The sequence below is a fragment of the Danio rerio genome, chromosome 2 (genome assembly GCF_052040795.2).
Source record: "Danio rerio strain M-AB ecotype USA chromosome 2, GRCz13ab, whole genome shotgun sequence".
In the NCBI taxonomy this organism is placed as follows: domain Eukaryota; kingdom Metazoa; phylum Chordata; class Actinopteri; order Cypriniformes; family Danionidae; genus Danio; species Danio rerio.
The window spans coordinates 36,145,652-36,171,141 of record NC_141022.1 but is presented as its reverse complement, the minus strand read 5'-3'; the positions used below and the strand labels follow the sequence as shown (position 1 = coordinate 36,171,141).

Genomic DNA, 25,490 nt, shown 5'->3' with positions numbered 1-25,490 from the left:
AAATAGAAATAAACCTGCCATGTGTGAACACACCCTTAGTGTCCAAATGAGAAAACTCCACAGAACAAGCAATACAATAATTACAAAAACCATTTTTTATTACATTCATTAATATCATTTGGATGTCCGCGCGCTCTTTGTGAAGCTGCTGTTCAACAGCCTGAACTGTTTTGTTCACCAGTGTGATGTTTCCTCATGTGTCGCACCAGCAGCTGGCGGTCTGGTGTGGAGTACTGGCACAGGTGACATGGAAATGACTCTCCCGTGTGATGACGGCGTGAATGGAGGTCTAAGCACTTCTTCTGGATGCTGAAGCGAAACACAGAGCAGTATTCTTAGTTACAGAGGCAGTATGAAACAAGTGTAGACTGTCGACTTTGACAAGCGAGTGCATGTACCTGCTGTATGGACAGTACTGGCAGCAATAAGGCTTTTCTTGCGTGTGCGTCCTTGAGTGTCGGCGCAGAGAGCTTCTGTCAATAGAAGCATAGGAGCACTGCAAACACTTGTATGGTTTCTCACCTAAAGCGAGAAGAAAAACACATTGTTGCAGTTCTTACACTCAGGCAGTGTAATGTCATGGCAACTGCTCCATGAGAACCAGTCTTTTGAAAAGAATTCCGCAAAGCTCTAAATCTCTGCATGGCAGCATGAGCCGTTTATTTTCTTCTATCCATATATCAGATACATTTCTAATTAAAGTACAATGGGAAAGACATTTAATAGGACAGCTTTGATCATAATTCTTGTTTAGTGGCCTAAGCTAATAAAGGCAGTGGAGAACATGTGTGATTGTCACTGCAAAGTAATGCTCTATTGCCACTATAAGACATCTACATATAAAAAAGATTGGTTAATATTAAATATTAAACTACAAAATCTACAATGTGTTTGCAAATGCACCTGTGTGGATGCGTAGGTGTTGGATGAGCGAGGCTTTGAGACGAGTGCAGTAATGACAGTGTGGACACTTAAATGGCTTATCTCCTTGATGAATTCCCATGTGACGCCGCATAGTCAACTTAGTAGAAAATTTCCTGCACAGAGACAGCAATAAATTATAGAAAAACAATACTTAACAGTTCTCTCTCTCAAAAAAAGAAAATGGTTGTGTTCTAGATAAAAAAAAAATATTCTAAAAGATATAAATTAATTCAGTGCATTTCTACTACAAAATTACAATGCAATTAAAAAGTTAAATTAATCAAGGACACATTTAATTATGTGTAAATAAAAAATGAGAGTAAAGATAAAAAAGTTTCTGTCAAATAAATCCAGTTCTTTCTTTATGGCAAAAAAATACTGAGAAAAAAATCATAAAGGTTTTAGCTAAATTATTTACCCTGTTTTTCCATTGATAACAAGACATGTTTCTTAATCGCAAAATCGGCATATTAGAATGATTTCTGAAATGAAATCACACACTGAAGACTGCAGAAATTACTACTGAAAGTTCATCTTAGCCATCCGATGAATTAATTCCATTAAAAAAAAACAATATATTTAAAAAATAATGTAATAATATTTACATTTATTACAATTTCTGTTGTTTCTATAAGTCATCTTTCAAAACTATTTTAACAGAATATTATCAGCCCAATTTACATGAATACTGTATACACTCAGCGGCCACTTTAATAGGTACACCTTACTAGTACCGGGTTTTGCCTTCAGAACTGCTTTAATCCTCCGTGACATAGATTCGAGATAGCATTACGCAGTTGCTGCAGATTTGTCAACTGCGCATGCATGATGCAAATCAGTTCCATCACATCCCATTCCCAAATATGCTCTATTGGATTGAGCTCTGGTGACTGTGGAGGCCATTTGTATAGTGAACTCATTGTCATGTTCAAGAAACCAGTCTGAGATGATTCATGCTTTATGACATGACGTGTTATCCTGCTGGAAGTAGCCATCAGAAGATGGGTACACTGTGGTCATAAGAGGGATGGACATGGTCAGCAACAATACTCAGGTAGGCTGTGGCATTGACACCATGCTCAATTGGTTCTAATGGAGCCAAAGTGTACCAAGTTAATATCTTTTTTTTTAATAGAGTTTTTGCAATCTTCTATTGTCCAATTTTGGACTGATAGGAGTGGCACCCGGTGTGGTCTACTGCTGCAGTAGGTTCAATAAGTTGTGTGTTCAGTGATGCTCTTTTACATACCTTGATTTTAACGAGTGGTTATTTGAGTTACTGTTGCCTTTCTATCAGCTCAAACCAGTCTGGCCATTCTCCTCTGAAATCACCAAGGCATTTGTGGCCACAGAACTGTCGCTTGCTGGATATTTTTTCTGTTTCTGACCATTCTCTTTAAACCCTAGTAATGGTTCTGCGTAAAAAATCCCAGTAGATTAGCAGTTTCTGAAATACTCAGACCAGCCCATCTGGCACCAACAACCATGCCACGTTCAAAATAACTTAAATCACCTTTCTGCCCCATTCTAATGCTTAGTTTGAACTGCAGCAGATCATCTTGACCATGTCTACATGCCTACATTCATTGAGTTGCTACCATGTGATTGGCTGATTTGAAGTTTGAGTTAAGCAGTTGGATGGGTGTACCTTATAAAGTGGCCTGTAACTGTAGATGCAACCACACACATCTATTAAAGTTGTTCAAAATAATACAGCTCTTATGGGTAAAGATATCGACAACCAAACAATGATTCTCATACTTATCACAGAGGTTGCAGCAGAACTCTTTCCGTCTGGTAACAGTGAGTCCAACAGATGTCTCAGCCTTTAGGTGTTTCACTCTGTCCTTCCCCCCTTCATTGCTCTTTTCCTTGCCCACAGCTCTGTTTTTCACCTTCTTCTTCCTAATCTGAGACCACAACTCCGGCTGCATCCTTCTGAGGCATTCTGGGTACTTGGCGGATGAGGAAAGTTGCTGAATATCTCTAAATGCAGACAAACAAAAAGTAAATTAATAATGGCTTCAGCAATCCAACATCAATCATCTCACCAAATACTTTTTAAAGCCTTCTACATCTCAGCAATCAAAAAAAAAATAATTACTAATCAAACTGTGTGCAGCATGGATATGATTAACTTGTGAATGACACAGACTGTACAGCATTAACACCTATTGAATGATAATTGAAACTATGATGTAAGAAAATGCCATCAGCATTCGCTAGTGGTAAACAAATAGAGCAGGATAAATTGTGCTTTGATGATGCCCAGAGGACAGCTACAGCTTATTGTCCTTACTAGAACCCCATATAACAGTATTTTTTAGCCTCTTTCCCTTCCATGGTATTTACATTATAGCTACATGTTGTGTTGATCAATTTCTCATTTTATGTTGTATTTTAATTGACTAGTATGTTAAAGCATGTCAGGCATATAGCAATAGTTCTTAAAAAATCCACAAAAATAATTGAATTGTTTTAATGTATGGATGCTAATGTTTTCTGTGAATTGTGCTTATGCTTTCTGTGTCAGGATGGCAAAAGTTTTAAAGGGCATAATGTACCCACTTTTGTCCCGCACAAATGTATTTATATAATTTAAAAGTCATTTGTTATTTACTTGAAAAGGCCTAATTTTGAGGATTTTTTAAAATAAATATTTTAGCAGCATAATATATTTTTACTACCAGATAAAATAATCAATATCTTAGCGTAACTAGAAAAAAATGTATATTCATCATATAAATATAAATGTTATTTTCTAATGTTATAAAGCCATTACTACTATTTTTGACTTTTACAGTTCAAAAACAATCATACCTTTAAAATAGGTTTACCATGAATATCTTTTTTTCAAAACTGGGAATCCTGGTTCTTACTGTAAAAAAACTGATTAAATTAAAATTGCAACAAAATCAGTCATTGGAAAGATGAATTAAAATCAATTTAGCGATTTGCAAGCCTGTTTGTCTCTTTTTAAATTATTTGAAGTCATTGTTTGGGCCTATTATTAATTTGCTGATGCCCCCCTAAAGGGCGGCTGTCTCACATGCTGAGAATCATTTATTTAAACTGAAAGTTCACCCAAAAATAAAAATTCTGCTATTATTTACTCACCTTTTACTTGTTCCAAACAAGTCTGAGCTTTTTTTCTTCTTTTGAACACAATAGAAGATGTTTTAAAGAATGTCGGAATCCAGTAACCATTAGCTTTCAAAGTATTTGTTTTTCCTACGAAACATGCCAATGGTTAGGGGTTTCTCAAACTAGTTTGGAACAAATCAAGGATGAGTAAACTGTGGCAGAATTTTAATTTTTGGGTAAACTTTCTCATTTTGAATAAAAAAAATATATATTTATTTCCACAAAATACACCTACCTACTGTGAGCAATCTGATTGTCCTGATTTGCTTCAGCCTGTTTGTGTTGAGTGTGGATATGTTTCAGAGTCTTCTTCCATGTCTTTTCTTAAAGAAAGATATACAAAGTTATAAATCCAAAATGCACATTTTGAATTGAATATATATATATATATATATATATATATATATATATATATATATATATATATATATATATATATATATATATATAAATAAATAGTTAATATCAGATTTATTCGCGCTCCTTTGATTTTTTTTCTTTTTATTTCTTTTTTTTTCTAAATGATGTTTAACAGAGCAAGGAAATTTTCACAGTATGTCTGATTATATTTTTTCTTCTGGAGAAAGTCTTATTTGTTTTATTTTGGCTAGAATAAAAGCAGTTTTTAATTAAAAAAACATTTTAAGGTTTAAATTATTAAGCTATATTTTTTTCAACAGTCTACAGAACAAACCATCGATATACGAATGACTAACCCTTTAAATGTCACTTTAAGCTGTATAGAAGTTTCTTGAAAAAATCTAGTAAAATATTATTTACTGTCATCATGGTAAAGATAAAATAAATCAGTTATTAGAAATGAGTCATTAAAACTATTATAATTAGAAATGTGTTGAAAAAAATCTTCTCTCCATTTAACAGAAATTGGGGGGAAAAACAAACAGGGGGGGCTAATAATTCTGATTATGTGTGTGTGTATATATTTATTACATAATACTCTATAACATAGAGGCTTTCACAAATGTAACTGGCGTATTCATTAATATAAATTTCAATCTGTATATCCTGTCCATTCATACACATAACTAAATAATACTTTTGATCACAAAATTGGCAAGCCAACACACTGTACATATGTATACGTTAATTCAGTTAAACACAAAAAAACTTTGAAATACCTTTGAAATCACAGTGCAAACATTTGAATCCTCCTTGAACATGACAATGTTGGTGTATCTCCCACTCCTTCCCTGAGTGACACCATTCCAGGCAGAAAGAACATTGCACTGGCTCTCCAGACTCAGAGCGCCTGTGATGCCGTTGATGATTATGCCTTTCTTCGTGTGCATCTCGGGAATCAGCTCTCCTGAACGACCTAGGACAAACACTGCATCTATGTCTCTTTGTGCCTTTTCTTTTTCCATGTAACCTCCAGTGATGTTCCATATCGGCCCACTCCTCTGATTCCCAACCACAGCGAGGGCACCTGAACCCTTGCTCTCCACTATGGCATTTCAGGTGCACATCTAGCATAACACGACTGGATGCGACTGTTTGGCAGAGGATGCAAGCCAATCCGCCATCCTCCTCAGTTTTCTGCATTACAGCATCCATACTGGCATCTCCAGCATCCTGCTCACCTTCTGGAAGGGACTTTGCTGAAGTTGCAGATGAAGGTTGACCCTTAGTGCTAGAGATTCTGCACAAACCGAGAGTCATGAGATGAGCTGACTGGGCCATCTCCTCATCCTGGACCTCTGTGTCCATGCCACTATTCAAAGGGACGGTCAGATCTGTGCTAGCATCTTCCAGCTGAAAGACACGCTCCTCATCGCTGTTATCATCATGTCTATCTTCCTCAAAAAGTGTGCTCACCTGCACAAAACAAAATTTACATAAATAAAGACATTATTTCATACTCCGAGTGTATTCGGGAATAAGAGAGTGGAATTCAATGACTTTTAAGACTCTTTCCATATATTTTAAGACCTTAGAACAGGTTTGGGTTTCAACCAAAAACACTGGCGAGATTTTAACTTACAGTACATTTACTAAATATTAATGTAAGAAACTATTCCAAAACTTGAAAATCTATTAAATCAAGCTAATACAGCAGATTGGTGCCTATAGAACTGCAGAAATAATGGTGTTGCCTTGGTTTCTGCAGTAAACATAGAAGCATGATGTCAAATCTATCAGGATTTTGTTTATTTCATAAACTACATAGCATCCTGATACTCGCAGATTTAATTCAGGCAAACTTTAGCATACAACCATACATTGCATAATCAAAAATTATTTAAAATGTAATACCTTGCAAAACAGCTTTTAAGACTTTTTAACACTTTTTAAGGGCTCTGAACTTCTCTACATTGATTGATCAAGCTTTCATCCTTTTTAGGATCCCGCAGACACCCTGATATTGCAAATGTAGTGTCTGAATCTAATTTATTCCTTACAAAAGACGATCCTAAACAAAATTCTAGCTAAGAAATATAGTCAAGGGAGGATTCTGGTTTCTTTATTTAATTTTGGTATTAGATAAAGACAATCCAACACATAAACTAGTGAAAAAGTTTGACCAAAAATTAAATACAGCCATCATTTTCTTGCAGTGATGTTGTTTAAAACATCTATGACTTTTGTTTGTGGTTCAGGAACGTGTTTTGAAGAATAATGGTAATTTGCATTGCCAAACGTACAAACAAATGAAGTCAATGGAATTCAAAATTGTATAGTTAAAAACTTTTTCCAAAATATCTTAACAAAAGAATAAAAAGCTATGCAGGATTGAAAATCTTGATGACAATTTTAATTTTTGGGTAACCCACTGCTTTAAAGGGATGATTTACCCAAAAAGGAAAATTCTGAGATTAATTTCCTATGCTTGGCTTGTTCCTGACCAGTTTGAGTTTTTGTTCTGTTGGACACTTTGTTCTGTTTGAAAAATGTTAAAATCTTTTAAACATTGGCTTGCATTGTGTTTGTTTTTTCTACTATATTTGTGTCACTGTTTACGGATTTCCAACATTCAAAACAGAACAAAAATCTCAAACTGTTTTCTAACAAGTCAAGGGAGAGTAAATAATGCAGAATTTTCATTTTTATGGATGAATTTTCCCTTTAACATCAAAAAAAATCTCTCCAATTACCTCACAGGTTTGTGCCACATGCAAGTTACCATCAGAGCTGGAACCCAGGCCAATATCACATGACCTTGGGCTTATGTTTTGAAACATGCCATACATTGGAAGAAGGAAAGAAATGCGCTCCATGTCCATTTGATCCTCATTGCTCTTTGAGCCAGATTGGAGGTCGCTCTCTAGATCGTATGGAGAACTGTTGTGTTCGACTTCCTCTTCATCATTAACCCTCATTTCTACACACAAACTCTCTTCATCCTCTTTCTCCAGACACGGCAGATGTGGACATGGAGACACTGGATCATGTCTTTCCATAACATGATGGCTAATCTTGGCTTTGTGGCTGCTAGTGAATTGACATATTCTACATCTGTATACTTCAACTAAGAAAGCTTCAACTAAAGTGGACACATGAGCTTCAATGCCCACAGCCGAGTTGCAGTAGAGACTAGAGGTGACGTTTTCTTCTGCAAGTCGAAGAGTTACTGGTTGAACGTCTTGGTATGTATCTTTAAACCCACCCATTTTTGGAAATACTAGAGAAGGAGGAAAATACATTAGTCATTATACACACTTCAATAATAAAGACAAATGTACATGTATTCACATACTGATAGCTAATTAATTTAGTTTTACAGGAAGTTACTGCATGCTACTAGACAATATGGTGTAACGTTAACGTTAGCAAAATAAAAACATTTAGCCATAACAACGACACTAACGTTACTTGTTATTCTGAATTAGCTATTAGGTAGCATTCACTACAGTAATGAGAAGTCAATTAGAAAGAAAGCTACATTTGACATTTAAATCATTCAGTTTAAATTGTGAGTATTTATGTGCGTACCTTCATCAAACAGAGTGGTATATTTACATTACGTAGTTTTCGCTGTGCCGTAGACGCCGGTGGTGTGCTGTTTAGGGACCACAGCGTAATTACCATCCACAGATACAACGTAAAATGTTATATTTTTGCTGTATTGTTCTCTATACTGACAAAAGTAAACACTATAATCATGTGTAAACACAATGTATAACTGTCGAAAACTAAGTGCGTTGACAAAAGAAGTGAACACTAAATTTAAGACAACGGTTTGCAGACTGTTTATCTTTATGATCCCTGCCTCGTTCGTCGCGTCATACACACTGCACATGCGTGGTTTGAAAAAGCTCCAAACGAATGATTCACCCCAATGAACTAAAGCTACTGTGTATCGACTCAGTGATTCAATCAATTCAGATTTCAATATTCAATTCGCGTATAGGTACAGTACAGTAACAAATACTGAGAAGAAAGTGCGACAACATTTCAAACAATTATTTGGACGCCAGTTTCACAATTTATTTTAAGCAAATTTAAGTATCACCCCCAGACTGAATTTTGAATCGACTCTTCGTCAAGCGACTCGGCACACCAGGAAAAATCAAGATGGCGAACATGGACGCGTTAGCCAAAACAATAGCGAAGGATTATGTGTAAGTAATACTTTACGGACTTTATGTCGTATTATTGTGCTAATTAGAAATATACACATTGAGTTACAGGTACTAAAGGTGAACAGTTTTGCTTAAAACTAATCTGATTTGCAGTTTTCTGTCAATATCTGTAAACACGTTTCTGTCTGTGGTCAACGTGAATCATCTGTAACGTTGTTTTTTTTCTTCTTTTTTTGTATGTAGCGATTCTTCAAACAAAACAAAAATCAAAAACAAAATGTTATTTCACATCTCGTATACTGTGGTAGCTTATCTTCATATTTTTGTCGTGCTGGTCGGAAGTAATATTAATATTGCTCTATTGGTCTCTACTTTTTATTGATCTGTTTTTAATAGAGATGATATGGAGAGCTCCGACAGTGTGGATGAAAATGAATGTGTACCTGGTGAAGATGGAGCTAAAAAAGCAGATAACATGGACTTTGCCAGGGTGGAAAAACACAAGAAAAGAAAACACAAACATCGAAGCAAGCACAAAAAGCATAAACATTCCTCACCAGATGAGAGAGACCAAAAGCACAAATACAAACACAAACATAAGCGGAAACACAGAGACTCTTTCCGCGATGATAGAGAATGTTCTACTAGCTATGAAGGTGCAGCCGACTCACCAAAGCGATTCAGACTTGATGACCTTGCTGCTCTGGAGGATCTGGAGAAACAGAGGGCCATGATTCAGGCAGAGCTTGATAATGAGCTGATGGAAGGGTCTGTGCAGTCAGGTATGGGGCTGATATTACAGGGTTATAACTCTGATTCAGAGGACGGGGAGGTCCAGGAGGCTGTTCGAAATGGTGAGCAACAGAGAAAAGATCTCGATGAGCTTGTAACGGTTAAGGGGAATGGCAGAAAATTGCAACAGGATTATGTAAACGATGAACAATTTTATTCTGTGCTTGAAGGCAGAACCATGTCTGAGGAGGTGACAGTCCAGAGCCATAAATCTGAAAAAAGAGAGAGTATGACTGGGTTAGGTATTAAAATCAGCGAGAGACCTAGTGGTCCCAGTGAAACGAAGGAAAGGAGACGATCAAGGAGCACTGACAGATCCAAAGATAGAAGTCGTAGGTCCAAATCTCCTGTGAAATCTAAAGAAGTGCCATCGTCATCAGCCACAAGCAACAGAAAATCAAATACACGGCCTGAAGAGCAAGCTGTAGACCACAGATCCTCATCAAGAAGCAGCAAATCTGGTTCTAAAGAAAGAAGCACCAGCTTGCCAGAAGTTGACAGAGACAAGAAACCAGTAAAGGCCCCCTTAAAAGAAGTCTCTTCTGGGAAAGAGAATCGATCTCCTAGCAGAAAACAAGGTCCAGATCGACTTAGCCCAACTGTGCAGCCCAGGAGCCACCGCTCACCTGAACGCCTACCTGTTGTTCAGAACACAGACAGGGCATCCAGACAGGACAGATCTACGTGCCACAATAGATCCCCTCCGAGGAGAGGCAGATCTCGGTCAGTTGAGAGGAGACGGAGAGAAGAAGAGCGCCAGAGACTCTCTAGTGACAGGTTACTTTCTGTTTTAGCACTTGATTACTAGAAACATTGTGTAATTGCTCTAATTCATATTCATCTAATTAATCTAATTCATAATTCAAAATAGCTAGCAAAAAACATTTTTATAACTGAAAAGAATTTATTTATAATAAACAATTTCAGCATTTTTTTATTTAGTTTAACTTTATAAATGTAAAATAAAGAAATAAAAAGTTATATAAACTATTAATGAAAATTACAGTTGTATCAGTGATACAAATTAAAAATGTTAATTTAAAATTCATCAGTGTTATTGTTAACTACAACAAACAAAACAATTTTTGGGCAAATGGCTACAATATCGCTAAATATAGATATTGTGAAATATAAATTAACAAGAGAGACTTCTAGCTAAAAAAATAAATACTGAAATAAAGCTAAATATATATAGATGGAAAAAACTTTGACTTAAAAAACCTCAACATAAATGAGAAATTTTGACTGTAACTAATTGAAATAAAGTAAAAGATTAAAACAACACACACAAAAAAAACTAAAAGCGAAATATATTTAAAAAACTACAATTATACATAAAGTGACTCAAAATAAACAGACAATAATAAATAAAGGCTATTTAAAAGTAGTAGCAAATAATATATATATAACTCATTATTTGCATATTATGTGTGTATGTTCTAGTCAAATTATGTAAAATAAAATGTATTATTACCAATTATCATATAAACATGCCTTGTTGCTAAAAAATTAAGTCACTTTCATGCTGTTTTGTTGTGCTAACAGGATGCGATCTCGTGATATGGCAGGAGCCCATAGAGAAGACAGTCCTTCTATAAGCTCTAGACGAAGGTTGAACCACTCGCCTCTCAGACGAAGGTCCCGTTCTCCCAGGAGGCGGAGCAGCAGGTCTCCTCTCAGACACAGGTGACTCCTTAGCTGTAACTGTAAATGGTGTCAACTCTTTATACATTAGAGTATTCACCTGTCCAAGAGCATCACAATTACAGTGCTCAGCATATATAAGTAGACCCTTCACAAATCTAACTTTTAAATGTATATTTTTAATAGGAAGATATACAATATTATATTTGTACATCTACATTAGATTAGTCAGTACTAGGGTTGTAACGGTATGAATTTTTCACGGTATGATAATCGTCTAAAACAATACCACGGTTTGACTGTTTCGCGGTATACGGTATGTTACAAATGTTACAAAATAACAGAACAGTGAAGCAAATTTGACTTTTTCCAAATAATATATTTTTAGTTACTATAAACAACACCACTTACAATGAACAAATAAAAATAAGAAAATAATAAATAATGTGTCAAAGTCCAAATAAAGTCCAAATAAACATGGTGCAAATCCTCAGTAAAAAATAGATATAAATATTTACTATACTATAAATAGTTACATAACGAAACTAGATTCAGTATGGAACATCCTTAGGTTTTATGTGCCAGCATGGATATGGTTGTCTATGGATATGGATTTGGAAATGGTTGTCTGCAATGCAGATAAACAGCTGCATCTTCATTTGCGTCTTTTGAAAACAGCAAGAGCAGCAGTTCGTCTTTGCTGTGTCACTGTTTTGTCATGTTTCTATGCTGCTGTGCATGCAAAAGTACTTAGTATGAGAATTATTTCATGCAAAACTTTTTTTTTTGGCGTTTTATTTAGCCACGCATAAATGTATGCCTTTCTCTCATTCCGTGTTGTTCAAAAAGCTTGGTCCACAAACAAAAGCGAAACCTATGCTTATTGGTTGTGATATAGCGAGTTTGAACCAATCTGGGCATGGAGGAGGGATAATGCATCAATGTATCATGTCTGATTTGTCCGGAGACACAGTGACGAGCGTTTCTTTGTCAAATCAGCGTTGTCAAATGTTGATGACGTAACCGCACTGATTCCGGAGCCTCTGAAAGTCCGCGAATGTTATGTGATACAGCACTGGAAAGCTGAGATTCTCTTCTTTATGCCAATCTTTGAATTGTATGAATCGGATCAGCGGATCAAAAGTTATTAAACATTTAAGAGCAATACTTATTTTTAGCCGCGGGCGGCTGTCTCGGTCTTTAAGGGTTAAAACCGTTGATATGCAATTGGTATGATAATCGTGCACGTTCAAATCGTGGTAAACCGTCATACCGGTATATTGTTACAACCCTAGTCAGTACTGAAGCCAAATCTGGAGCTTGTCTAACAAAATAACTTACGATAACGGTCCAAAAATTAGTAAACCTAAATGTATATACTATAGAGAAATATTAAATACAAATTTTAAAAAAGGAAAAGAGAAGCAAAAAAATAAATAAAAATGAAAAATTTTGTAGTTTGTAATTGTTTTTGCAATATTTTGCTTTAATTTAATTGTATTATCTCTCAATTTCTAAATATATTCGGTGACTTAAATATTATTTTAATAAATATATTTGTTTCAGTTTTTTTTTTCAAATGCAACAAAATACATTGCCTATATTCACTGAGAAATGGATAAAAAAATATTCATTTTCAAAATGGGCTGTACTCAATTATGCTGAGCACTGTACGTATAATTCTTTCATTACAACTAGGCTTTTCAGTGACACTTCTGGGATGTCATATTATTTACATTTGTATTATATTCTGAATGTTAAATAGATTAAAAATAGGTGTGAGTCATTTTATCATCTCCCATTGTAATTAAACTTGCATTAATGGTGTGCACATCTAGGGAACGTGACAGGATGGATCGCAGGCAGCCGGTGCGTTCGAGATCGCAGGAGAGGCGGAGAAGAAGGAGCAAGGAAAGAGAGGACATGTTTAAAGGCAGTCTGTCTGAAGGAATGAAGGCTGAGCAGGAGGACTCGGATGAGGAAGTGTGAGTATCAAGGAAAGCTGTTTTGCTTTTTATGTTGTGGATGATATTTAGATTGATCATGAATGCTTATCTTTGTCCAGGCTGGAGGATTATGACGTAGATGAAGAGGACGAGGAGGCTTTGATAGAGCAGAGGAGACTTCAGCGCTTGGCCATAATGCAGGTCAGAATACTTCTAATTCCTGCAGTGGCTTCTACTTTGTTTTAAGCATAAACTAGTGTTCAGTTTGGATTGGGTAAAAACATTGTTATTCAGTTTATACAAAGTGACAGAGATTTGTAATGCTAGAAAAGATTTTAGTATCAAACAAATTATCTATTTTATTTCATAATACTAAGCAGCACAAGTGTTTCTTATTTCTTTAGCACCAAATCAGCACACTAGAAGGATTTCTGAAGGCATACTAAAATCTGGAGTAATGGCTGCTGAAAATTCATTTGATAATGGGAATAAAATAGCTTTTTCCCAGTATTACTGTTTTTATGTGTGTTTTTTTTATCAAATAATGCGGCCTAAATATGATGTTAAAAATATTTTACAACCACCTGATCTTTGAGTATTGTTTGATTGTATTTGCATTGTGTCTTGTACAGAAATATAAGCCAGTGAATGAGGACAGCAATATGTCAGGACTCTCAGATCACGGCAGTCCTCAGAGTAGCACTCACAGCCGGTCCCCATCCCCTGATGACATTCTTGAGCGTGTGGCTGCTGATGTCAAAGCCTATGAGCAAGAGAACCTGGACACATTTGAGGATAATGTGAAGGCCAAGTATAGTCTCGTCTCCCAAGAAAAAAATGGTATGTCATCTGGAAAGAAAATTGAATTGCATTATAATTAATGTCCAGAGCTGCATGAGCTTTTTTCTTTTGAACATCATATAAGACATTTTAAAGCAGTGGTCTTAAAATAAATTCCTGGAGGGTCGCAGTTCTGCATGGTTTAGCTCCAACCACCTCCAATTCACACCTAATATTTCATAGTAGTCTTGAACACTTTGATTAGTTGGATCAGTTGTGTTTGATTAGGGTTGGAGCAAAACTGCAGAGCTGCGGCCCTCCTGTAATCCAGTTACAGACCTATATTTTAAAGAATGTGGGTAAGCATTAAATCAGCTCTTTGACTTGATTAAAAAAAGAAAAGAAAAGTGGAACCATTTACCGTTTTGTTACAAACATTATGCAAAATATCTTTATTTTTCAGCAGAAGAAAAGAAACTCATATAGGCTTGAAACAAGTATAGGTTGAATTCTGCTCATTCACAAGCACTTAAAAATGGGTGTTGTTTGTGCTACCCAATAATCACAATGAAAAGTGCATTATTTAACCCTGTATTATTTCAGGGAAACTTTTCTTAAGTATATGACAAATAAAACGGTGATCTATTTTGTCTCTCGCTAAGAAAGAAATGCATATGAATAGAATTTAAAAAATCTAAATCCTGGGACAAATATTAATCTAATCGGTCAAAAAAAATTCTATTTGTAATATGGTTACATTCATATAACGTGAAACTATAATGTAGTTTGTATTAGATTTCATTGATCTAGTTTGTGTGAGGGGAAAAAGAGAAAAAACACAATGGTCAGTGTTGAAAAGAAAATGTTTTATGGAGGTCTAAAGGTTGATGTTTGCTGGATTAAATAATTTAATGATTCAATTTAAAACAAGCACACTTGTGAAATAATTTGATTCAATGCTGTTTCTTTTTATATAGACAAGCTCAATTGGTTAGTTTCTGTGACAGCAAACTTCTGCTTTCTGCTACATTCCAGCAGGTGTCAGTATGAGATTTAAGTCAACACCCATATCAGTTGTGTGGAAAGTTGAAACAAGTTATTGATGTTTGAGACATGAAAAATTCTCTTTCTGGTGTAATGCAAGAAAAGATGTTCTGATATTAGGGCTGCACTATATTGGAAAAATTGTCATTGTGATATTTTGTTTTGCTGCATTATATGTTGCGATATGAATACAATTTCACCAGTTAGCTTTATTAGCTCTTTTTAAAAATAATTCATTAATTTAGACTTCTTGGGAGTATTCTGGATTATTAGGAAGATAGAAGTGAAATAGTTTGTATCACATTATTTAGGTACACAAATTGAATAATCAAATCTAAATAAGAAAAATCACTGTATAGTCTTTTAGGGCTAGGAGATTTGACCTAAAATCTAAATCTAAATTGATTGAACATTTTGACTCAATTACGATTAATGAATGATTTATTAATTTATTTATTTTTTGCACTCATAGTTCACTCACTGGTTTTGTACAGTGAATGTGCTCACATATTACAAGTGAGAGATTTTTGCTTGATTTTAAAATAATTATAGGAAACACACACTATCTACTATCTATGATTATTTGTTGAACATCAGCGCTGAACAAATGAAATTAAAACACGCATTGCCTAAAATAAACAGTTAGTTTTTTCCTTACAAAAAACTGAAAATGAATAACTTGCACTATTAAAAACAAAATAAATTATTTTCAGTTTTTATTATTAGATGTATTAAAAATAAGCAGAATCTCTTCTAAATAAATTAACTCTTGAATATCATGTATATAAAATTTTAAACAGTGCATTACTTACATCTTCTGTAAAGAAATATTCTAATGTAAATAAGGCATGTCTGGCGCAGCTTCCAACCATTGTCAATGAAGTGCGAAGTAAGGCTCAAGAATAAGTCCATCATCTTACTTGACCAGAGATCAGATGTGGCTGCAAAGTGTGGCTAACAGAGCGGGGTCACCTGACCACATACGATAAGAAAAGTAATTAAAAAAATCGACCTGGAAAAATTTTATCGATTATAGATTCTGAATGTCGATTTCGATTAATCACCCAGCCATGCTTCATCGTATAAATAATTCTATAAATACACCTGTAATAGATTTACTAACAGTACACATTTGTGTATTTGATTACTTTAAACTTACACCGTCAAGCTTTAAAATGATAAACATTCACTCCAATATGGTTAAACCCTTTAGTGACTTCAAAAATCTACTTTGTTCAGCATTGCACTTCCTGTGATGTGACTATTGCAGATGTGCACATTGCGATATCGATGCTGAAATGATGTATTGTGCAGCCATATTTGATGCACATAAAGTCTATGTTTCATTGCATATTTGTTCTTCTTTAGGTGCTAATTCAAAAAAGCCTCCAGCCCCTGATATGTTCACAGAGTCAGATGACATGTTTGCTGCATACTTTGATGTGAGTAGCCAGTTCCTGCTTCCCTTTGCATAGGTCAGTGGCTTTGCAAGCCCCAGAATTTGATTTGATTTTGTTCATGTAAGGGGATCTCAACAGGTAGAGTTGCATAGTCCTCTGCAGGCTGTTGTTTCTGTACTGGAAACTTTGTTCAAAGCTTCTTTTTTTTCCCAAGTGGGTAATCTGACTCTATGGTGCTCACTGGATCTAGAGGCCCATGAGACTTTCAAATGGTGTCAGTCACTCGTTTGTGAATGAACGTTTTAATCAACTCAATCAATTCAATCATGTTGACAATGACACATCAACATCTAATCTCTACACAGAGTGCCAGGTTACGGGCCGCAGGCATCGGGAAGGACTTTAAGGAAAACCCGAGTCTCAGAGATAACTGGACAGATGCTGAGGGATATTACCGTAAGTCTGTTTTCTTGTAAACAATTCTGTATGTCTATCTATATTTAGAATTTAGAATATAAGACCTTACATTATATAAGCTTGACATTTTCAAATGGTTTTGTGTTTAAGAAGTCAAAAATGTGATTGTTGCCTTAATGTAATCAGGTGTGAACATTGGTGAGGTGTTGGACAAACGGTACGCGGTGTACGGCTACACTGGACAGGGCGTCTTCAGTAACGTGATCCGAGCAAGAGACTTGGCTCGAGCCAATCAGGAAGTGGCAGTGAAAATAATACGCAACAATGAGATGATGTAAGAGACTACCCCTAAAAACTCAACGTTATGCTTTTAAACACTGTCTTATACAGTTGGATTTCTTATTAAACCACAGAAGTGGTTTTGGTTATGTCTAAAATAATGATGTTCTCAATAAATTATGTTGTAGGGATTGATTTATTTAGATCAGGGGTCACCAAACTTGTTCCTGGTGGGTCGGTGTCAGTTCCCGCCCTTCGGGTTGAGGTGCCCTAGGCGAGATTAAAAAAAATGTGGCCCGCTGGTGTAAAAACAGTAAGAAAGCATTGTGTATGCATTTTTATTAACTGTAACATTTAACCTGTAATACATATTTAAATATATTTACTTAGATTTAAACAAATAAGTTTGCAAGTACTGTAAAATACTACTACATCATGTACTATAGCAGAACATACCTTTACTTTTTAGCTTGCTTTTCTTCCTCTGCTTTTTTTTTCATCCTTTTTTTTTTAGCTCTGGATAGATGACATTTGGATACAGTTTCATTTCAAAATAAAATTTGATTAAGATTGATTAAAAGTAGCAACAGCATTTATAACGTAAATTCCTTAAGACTTTAATATACTTTTTTCGGGTTTATATCGAACGGGAGCAATTTGGAGAGATATGTGGAATCTGTAGGAATACGTTATGTCATTCTAGTTGTCATTCAATTTCGCCCAATAGCCGATCGTGGGTGCTGTTATGCAAAATAGAGTGTGGTGCTGCTGGGTATGTTTCTTATATTTTCTGCTTTTATTCATTCTGTTGTGTATTTATTATCGTTTTCAGCTATTTGTCATATATGAACTATACAGAGCTATTTTTTTTTTTTTTTATGAAATGTGGAGTTTTTTTCATCGTCGGTGTGAATTGTATTGCATTTAATGGGGTTTGGGGCTTTTGCGCAAATGCACATTGTTCATGATTTATAAGTATGCGCTCATCCTCACACTTACATTTACAGTAAATATACAAGAGCAGCGTTTGTGGGGCCCTAGGCAACCTCCTTTATTGACTGTTGGATGGGCTGGCACTGGTTGGTGTCCTCCAAATTTTAGCTTCAACCCTAATCAAACACACCTGAATAAGCTAATCAAGGTCCTATATATTAGTGTTTCCCAACATTGTTCCTGAAGGCACACCAGTAGTACACACTGGCTGTTTCTCAATTTCGAGAACGGACTTGAAAATGGTTTAAACATTACAGCATTCATACAACAATTTATTGTTTTTCCCTTTTTAATATAGACCTTATAAATATACGTTGCACAATACAAATAAAACTAATGCAAATAAACACCCTTAATGCGTTTATGCATTTATAAAGATTTTCATGGTAATGTTTACTTTCACAATTTCGTTTAGGGAAAGTCCTGAGATAAATAAGTTATATCTCTGAACTTTAATAATAAGTCTATATAAAATGCTGCGCTTCCTACCTCCTTTCACATGTCCTTTTTTCTTGCAGTCTGAAGTTTTGGAACTGAACTTTGGCAGTTGATTATGACGTTACACGAGGACACAAGCTCGCTGAAGAACGCATATTGAGAATCAGCCAGTTTTAACCTCTACCTAACCAAACACACCTGAATAAACTCAGCAGAACATGAGAAAAGACTCCATGTTTAAAAGTTAATGGGTCAGATAAGGCCAAAATCCAAAATATGTACTAGTGGTGTGCCTCCAGGAACAGGGTTGGGAAACAATGCTATATAGTACAATTGTAGCTTTCAGGCAGGTGTGTTAAGGCAAGATCAAGCTAAAATCTGCAGGAACACCAGCCCTCCAAGATTGGTGACCCCTGAATTAGACAGACGATAAGATTTAGAGTGGATGTGTGCTTCACTTGGCTTTGTTTTGTCCCACAGGCAAAAGACAGGCCTCAAGGAGTTGGAGTTTCTGAAGAAACTGAACGACGCTGATGCTGATGATAAATTCCACTGCTTGCGCCTTTTTAGACACTTTTATCATAAGCAGCATTTGTGTCTGGTATTCGAACCACTCAGGTACATTACAGTCAACAGATTTCACATCAATATTAGTGGAGTTCTTCTGTTTAAGCTGCTTTCTTGTTTTCTGGTTTAGCATGAACCTGCGGGAGGTGTTGAGGAAGTATGGCAAGGACGTTGGGCTACACATCAAGGCTGTGCGCTCATACAGCCAACAGCTATTCCTGGCACTCAAACACCTCAAGCGATGCAACATCCTGCATGCTGACATCAAACCTGACAACATTCTGGTGAGGTTTCTTGCCTTAAATACTGCACACTGGCTTCAATTTTGATCTCTAATGCGTCATGTAATTGGCTTTCCCTAAAGGTCAACGAACCCAAAACCATCCTCAAGCTGTGTGACTTTGGTTCAGCGTCACATGTGGCAGACAATGACATAACTCCATACCTGGTCAGCCGCTTCTACAGGGCACCTGAGATCAGTAAGTGTGCTGTGAAATGAACAAATAAAGCAGATGTGCTTCATTTATAGATTTGAAGAGACGGTTTACCCTCAAGTAGTCTAACACAAACCTCTTTTTCGGTAGAACGTTATCGAAGGTATTTTTTCTTTAGCTGAATAACAGTTGTGGCCATTGGTGATTAATAATGAAAGTCTGTGGCTAACGGCTCCTTGAGAGAAAAAAACAAGCATAACAAAATCATTACCAGTGGTTCTTGATAATACATTGACTTCCATTAAGATGAAACTCCTTTTGCATATTGAGAATTAAGAGTTTCAGGTAACCCAACCTGATTGTTGGTGAAACTTGATTTTAAGTTTTTCTTCTCCTTTTTTGCAGTCATTGGAAAGTCATATGATTACGGAATCGATATGTGGTCTGTGGGCTGCACTCTCTATGAACTATACACAGGAAAAATCCTTTTCCCCGGCAAGACCAATAATCACATGCTGAAGCTCAACATGGACCTCAAAGGAAAATTGCCTAATAAGGTAAGTGCATCAGGTATGAAGAATTTGAATTAAACTATGACATAATTTAGTAAAATATAACCTTCAAATATACCAAATAATCTTTATTCACAGATGATCAGGAAGGGTCTGTTCAAGGACCAGCACTTTGACCAAAACTTGAACTTTTTGTACACTGAGGTTGATAAAGTCACTGAAAGGGTAAGGGTTACATATTTCATTCACTTTAAATGTAATAGCAAACTTACTCATACACTATTTTGAAACAACTTATTTTCCTGAGGATTTCGCGAATGCTTATTGCTATTGTCATAAAGTTGAAGAACCCAGCCCAGGAGACTTGGTACAAGCAAAATTCTTTGAGGTGTGTTGGTTCTGGAACAAACAGCATCTTCAAGAAATCCACATGACTCTTAGCACAAGTCTAACAAGTCGCGCGTCTAAAACAAGTCTAATTTGTGGATAAATGTTATGAGTAGGCGGCTAAACCGTATGTAAATGTGGTAGATAGTTCCAGAACCTGTCCAGACAAGTTTATCAACAAAAGAGTTTCATCGACCTGAATGGATCCACAAAGACCAAGCTATTGGGTATTGGTAAAGACCAGGGGCCTCATGTATCAACGCTGCGTACGCACAAAAACTTTGCGTACGCCAGGTTTCACGCTCAGAATCGCTCACGTTTGGATTTAGCTTCATGGCAGCTTTCTGGCTGGCGTATGCACATTTTTTGTGCGTGTCTGTTTTGTGTCTGTTTTATTTCCATTGGCGACTCCTAGAGGCAGTTGTGTTAAATTCCTCTCTACAAAGCGTCTGAGCCTTGCAATGGCAGCTGTATGAGACGGGTTCAGCAGGTATATAAGGTTTCCATATCATACATTTGACCAGCTAAACATTAAAGCACAATTTGCAGCAGTCGCCTGTTTTCCCAATGTAATCTGAGCGATCTACCGCACGCACATTGCTATAAAGACACTATCTGAAGATGAATTTGCATGCGTGAATCAGAAACATTTCCATTCAATAAATGTGCAAATAAAATATGATGCTTATTGATATGAACTTATTGATGATTCCTACTTGTCTTTCTCGTGATAAATAGTTTGCAAAATCTGATATGTAGCGGGGGAAAAAACAAGAAAGAGTTCATCAGACGCTGAATTCGAGCTGAGTTCATGCTCGAATGTATCAATTCATGATCACATGCGTCTTACGAGTAGCGCCACTGAGACTGTTAAGCGTCCTGCAACATTTTACAGATATAAACCACACTATTTCTTTTTTTTAATGCACTCAGTGCGATGTTCAGACCCAACTGTGTTGACCGCATCAGCTAAACTCTCCCACTCTATTTTTTTCTTTTGTTGTTAATTCCGGAGAACAAACTTGCAAATAACACCGCTTTTCTCCGGTCTACCTCCGAAAGCAGCACCTCCAATTCACATTCTGTTCAAAGTTTCTCTTTTTGCTTGCTTTTGCCATTGCTTTTTCGTTGGGTTTTGCCATTAGCATAGTCATTAGCATATTCATACGGGGGAGGAGGCAGGGAGGAGTTTTGTGCTCGTGCATGTTGCGCTCAGTTTCACGTTCATTCAGATGTACAAAAGAATATGCGTGAGATTCGGCGTACGCAGTGTTTCATACATCTGAATTTTTTACAGCTTTGTGCGTACGCAATGTTTTAGTAAGATTTCCACACAAGTCTTCGTACATGAGGCCCCAGGTACTGGTATACAGTCATTGGGACCCTGCCTTTTAGCTTTTGCATCAATTTTGCTCAGCCAGTGCTCGGGAAGCAAAAGATTAATGTCTCACACCCTGGCTTCTAGTGTTTTGAGTTAAATGATATAATTCAAAACCAAAGAATATAACTTTTTAGTTATATGTTATTGTCAATTTGGAACTATATTATAATTTGTTTTATTTCAACACTATATTCCAATTAATTTAGCAGCTGTAAAAATATTTATAACACTTGAAGGAGGTGTGCATGTTTTTCCTTGACTTTTTATTTTTTTGTCATTTTCTGCAGGAAAAGATCACAGTCATGAGCACCATTAACCCAACTAAGGACCTGTCGATGGACATGGTGGGTCGCCAGGCTTTACCAGAGGACCAGCGAAAGAAGGTTGGTCAGCTGAAAGATCTGTTGGACCAGATCCTGATGCTGGACCCAGCCAAACGGATCACCATCAACCAGGCTTTACAGCATCCTTTCATCCAAGAGAGAATATGACCACCAGCAACATACCTCAGAGACTCATGATGGTTTTGTATCTGCAAATATGACGCAGAAAACAAAAGATGTTTGCATATTTTATTGCCATGCTGTTTTATTTTTTATTTCAGATTGTAATAATTTTCAGACCAGAACACACTCAATATTTCTTCAATTATTTTTTATTATTATTATTAGATGATCTACAAGACACCCTATATGATGTAAAGAGATAATGCTTTCAAGATAATCTATATTGTTCAGACTGCATGCTTTATACACAGCTTCTTGTAGCAGCTAAAATGATATTAAATGTCAGATATATTTGATATTACACTTCAGAATGTAAGAAAACCCAGTTGATATACCTTATAGTTTATGCACAGTTCTAGAATTTGATGTAAAGCAAATCACCAAGGACTGTTTAGAGTGTGACGTGAGTCAGGCCAGCATAAATGCTGTCTATATCCGCCCTCCCTTAGGTGTGAGATTGAGAACGCAACCTGGCGTGCAGGTCGACGGCATGCCCCTTGCCCTAGGTGTGTTTCTGCTGAATCTGAGGTCTTGGGTCCTGCTTGACCTGGTCTGCAGGGAAACCTCATCTGTAAAGGCAGGTTGTACACCTCTGTCGGTACACTGAAGGTAAGCTAACCCTTCAAAACAAATAGCACCATCAGTTTGCATTCTTTACAAATCCAAAATCGTATTTGGCTTCCTTTGCATGTTTACAAAATGTCATTTATAAAAATGGACATATTGAAACCCTGTTGCTCTGTTCCAAAACATCGTGAGGCACTATAAACATTCATATACTATATGCAATAATTGTTTTAACTATACTGCACTGCAGAACACTATTCAAAGGGTAGCTTTTGGTGAGATTCAGTAATGTTTTTCCATTTATTTGTTCAAAAATAAAGTAAAAACAGGAATCCTGGTCAAATTGAAAAATGTTTTGTGATGGCAAAGCATAATTTTTAGCAGCTGTTAACAATAGAAAGTTGATAAGAACTGCAAATATTTGATCATAAAATTTACAACAGCACAAATGTCTTTAATCTCAGTTTTGTGTATACATATGTATTGAAGGGTTCAGATGCAAAAGCCCATAAGTCCCATCAGAAATATTAGTTGAAAACTATAAGTTAATTCTGTGTGAAGCTTCAGTAATTTTCCTCTTTTGGCGATGAGTAGTTTATTTTAATAACTGAACATAGGCTGAGAAAAGTGCATATTTTAGAATACAACTACAACAACAGACAAGGCTTTTCCATCTGAACTCTTCATATATAAATAAAGTAATATAGCTGAGTAATTATGTTTTGGAGCAGAGCTTTCATTGTGGTGTTTCTCACAGAGCCAAAACAGTCAGTTTGACTGAAAAGAGTCACTATCTCTAAAACGGAAGGAACTGGTTACACGTAATGTTGAGGGTAAGAAGTATTTGCAATGAACCAAGCACCTTCAGTGTACTGCCTTTTAGTCATACCTCACCTTTTTCAGAGTTGTCACACTCTTATATGTAGTTTTTTTTTGTACAACCAACTTCAATATGCATGAGAATATATCAAATGTATGGCTTCCAATGCACTACTGTACAATCCCTCTGGGTGTGTTTTTCGCTATGCGTAGACAATTTAGATGTCTTTTTTTGTGACTGTTCTCGTGTTTGTGACCATGTTGTCTTTTGATACAGGGGTTTTCCTGCTCTGATCAATGAATCTGCTTGTTACAAGCGGTAATTGCTTCTTTATTTATATCTCAATTCCTTGTGTTTCAAATACACCTGTTAAAAAGCATAGCTCATTCTGGAAGAATAATCTGCCTGTTATCTTTTGCAAAGCCCTTTCCTGCATGAAAGTGGAATAATTTACTGTAAATTTACATTATTTGTTATCATTAAACAATATAAAATAAAGCTGTTTTGTGGTGAAAAATACAAAAAACAAGAATTTAGACTTCCTACAAGTTGTCTGTCTTTCACACATTTCATGCAATTAAATACATACACTGCAAGAACATAATTCAGCTTCTTAGGAACCTTATGGTGGATTTTGTTTCATAAACACTAACTGCTGTTTGTGCTATTTCTCCCACTGTTTCTTTGTGTTCGAGTATATTCTCTGGCCAAAGGAGACATGTCTGTCCATCATCCTCCTGCCTGCCTCTGCTTTCAAAGGGACGAGAGCTCTTCAAGGCCCTTTAATCCAGGTCACTCCTAAAGGCATGTTTAGATCCAACACAAAGCAAAGCTCTAATCTGAAATGAACAGGGCTGATGCTTAGGGGATTTGTTCCCATTTTATCTGTAGCAACACAAAATGTCCTAAATATTTTTTTAAAGGGTTCTCCATGAAATAAAAATCCTGACGTCATTTACTCACCCTCACATTTCAAAACCATGTGTTTATCTTTGCAACGGAAATGAAGATATTAGTAATAAAATCAAAAAGATTCCTGTTCCTCATATAAAAGTCCAAAAACTCTGATTCTTAAAATGAGGAAAGTGTTTAATTAAAGTGGTCTGAACAAGATTATTTTATAAAATAAACAGATCAATTGTTGGCTTTTATTCATGTGTAAACCTCACTCTAAACATTGTTAGATTCTCACATTTATTAATGGAAGCTCAAGCATGCTTGCTTGACGTGAGAACCAATGAAGTTCATTCTTGGCTCATACTAGGGCTGGGCGATATGGCAAAAATGCAATCTCTATAATTATTTTCCATATCGACCGATAACGATATATATTCCAATAAATTGTTAATGCTTCCAGATGTAAAAGACTACCCCAACAATGACTGAAGCCACAAAAATTAGAGGGTCCATTAAATGACAACATATTTTCGACCGATAAATTTTTAGTGGCTGAAAATTCAATATATCTCTAATATTAACACACTTTTAGATTCCCATTGTTGCACATTTCTGTTGTGTGATTGGCTCTTAGATCAATATAGAGTAAAAATAGGTCCAGAACTTATCATTGTTATTAACATAAATGTTATCGCAATTCGATATAGTATCGTTTATTGGTCCAACCCTAGCTCATACATCATGCGAACCACTTAATTCATATGTAATTAATGTTTTGAAGCATCAGTAATTGTGCCTAAATAGAGTTTGAATGGAGTGACAGATTATAACAGTTCTAATAAATATACACTACCGGTCAAAAGTTTGGGGTCAGTAGGATTTTTAAATGTTTTAAAATAAGCTTTTCCTGATCACCAAGGCTGCAAAATACAGTACAAATAGTAAAATGTTATTTCACTATAAAATAACTGTTCAAGAATAATTTAGAATTTATTTAAATGATTTTATTCCAGTGATTTTAAATTTGAATTTTCAGCTTCATTACTCCACGTTCTTTTAGAAATCACTCTAATATTA

At 35.8% G+C, this 25,490-nt stretch overlaps 2 protein-coding genes across 18 annotated transcripts; one reads left to right on the top strand and one right to left on the bottom strand.

The window, feature by feature from the left end:
• Positions 1–80: 80 nt before the first annotated feature.
• On the bottom strand, positions 81–8,053 carry si:dkey-154p10.3. 3 transcript variants are annotated; one of them, XR_015478665.1, is made up of 8 exons: positions 8,020–8,053; positions 7,182–7,708; positions 5,208–5,904; positions 4,304–4,391; positions 2,639–2,910; positions 904–1,115; positions 399–522; positions 81–309 (listed from the first exon to the last, which is right to left on the bottom strand). XR_015478665.1 is itself a non-coding variant. In XM_087241029.1 (8 exons), exons 2-8 carry the CDS (start codon positions 7,695–7,697, stop codon positions 153–155), a joined length of 1,941 nt encoding a protein of 646 aa, XP_087097155.1. In that variant the 5' UTR covers positions 7,698–7,708; positions 8,020–8,053; the 3' UTR covers positions 81–152. The 3 variants fall into 3 exon arrangements, 1 of the variants encoding a protein (XP_087097155.1); XM_087241029.1 differs by having other exon boundaries at positions 904–1,037; positions 2,686–2,910; XR_015478666.1 differs by lacking the exon at positions 904–1,115 and having other exon boundaries at positions 2,686–2,910.
• Positions 7,262–24,042, top strand: prpf4ba (pre-mRNA processing factor 4Ba). Of its 15 annotated transcripts, XR_015478658.1 has the most exons (18): positions 8,584–8,648; positions 9,006–9,463; positions 9,572–10,178; positions 10,947–11,087; positions 12,884–13,030; positions 13,111–13,192; positions 13,624–13,831; positions 16,184–16,257; positions 16,581–16,671; positions 16,819–16,966; positions 18,823–18,960; positions 19,040–19,193; positions 19,274–19,388; positions 19,749–19,900; positions 19,994–20,080; positions 21,911–22,738; positions 23,454–23,529; positions 23,793–24,042. XR_015478658.1 is itself a non-coding variant. In XM_087241028.1 (16 exons), the coding sequence occupies exons 2-16, from the start codon at positions 9,013–9,015 to the stop codon at positions 22,112–22,114; spliced, it is 2,799 nt and encodes a 932-aa protein (XP_087097154.1). In that variant the 5' UTR covers positions 7,262–7,673; positions 9,006–9,012; the 3' UTR covers positions 22,115–24,042. The 15 variants fall into 15 exon arrangements, 4 of the variants coding, with proteins under 4 accessions (XP_087097154.1, XP_087097152.1, XP_087097153.1 ...); XR_015478657.1 differs by lacking the exon at positions 8,584–8,648 and adding an exon at positions 7,262–7,673 and having other exon boundaries at positions 9,006–10,178; XR_015478659.1 differs by lacking the exon at positions 23,454–23,529.
• The last annotated feature ends 1,448 nt before the right edge of the window (positions 24,043–25,490 follow it).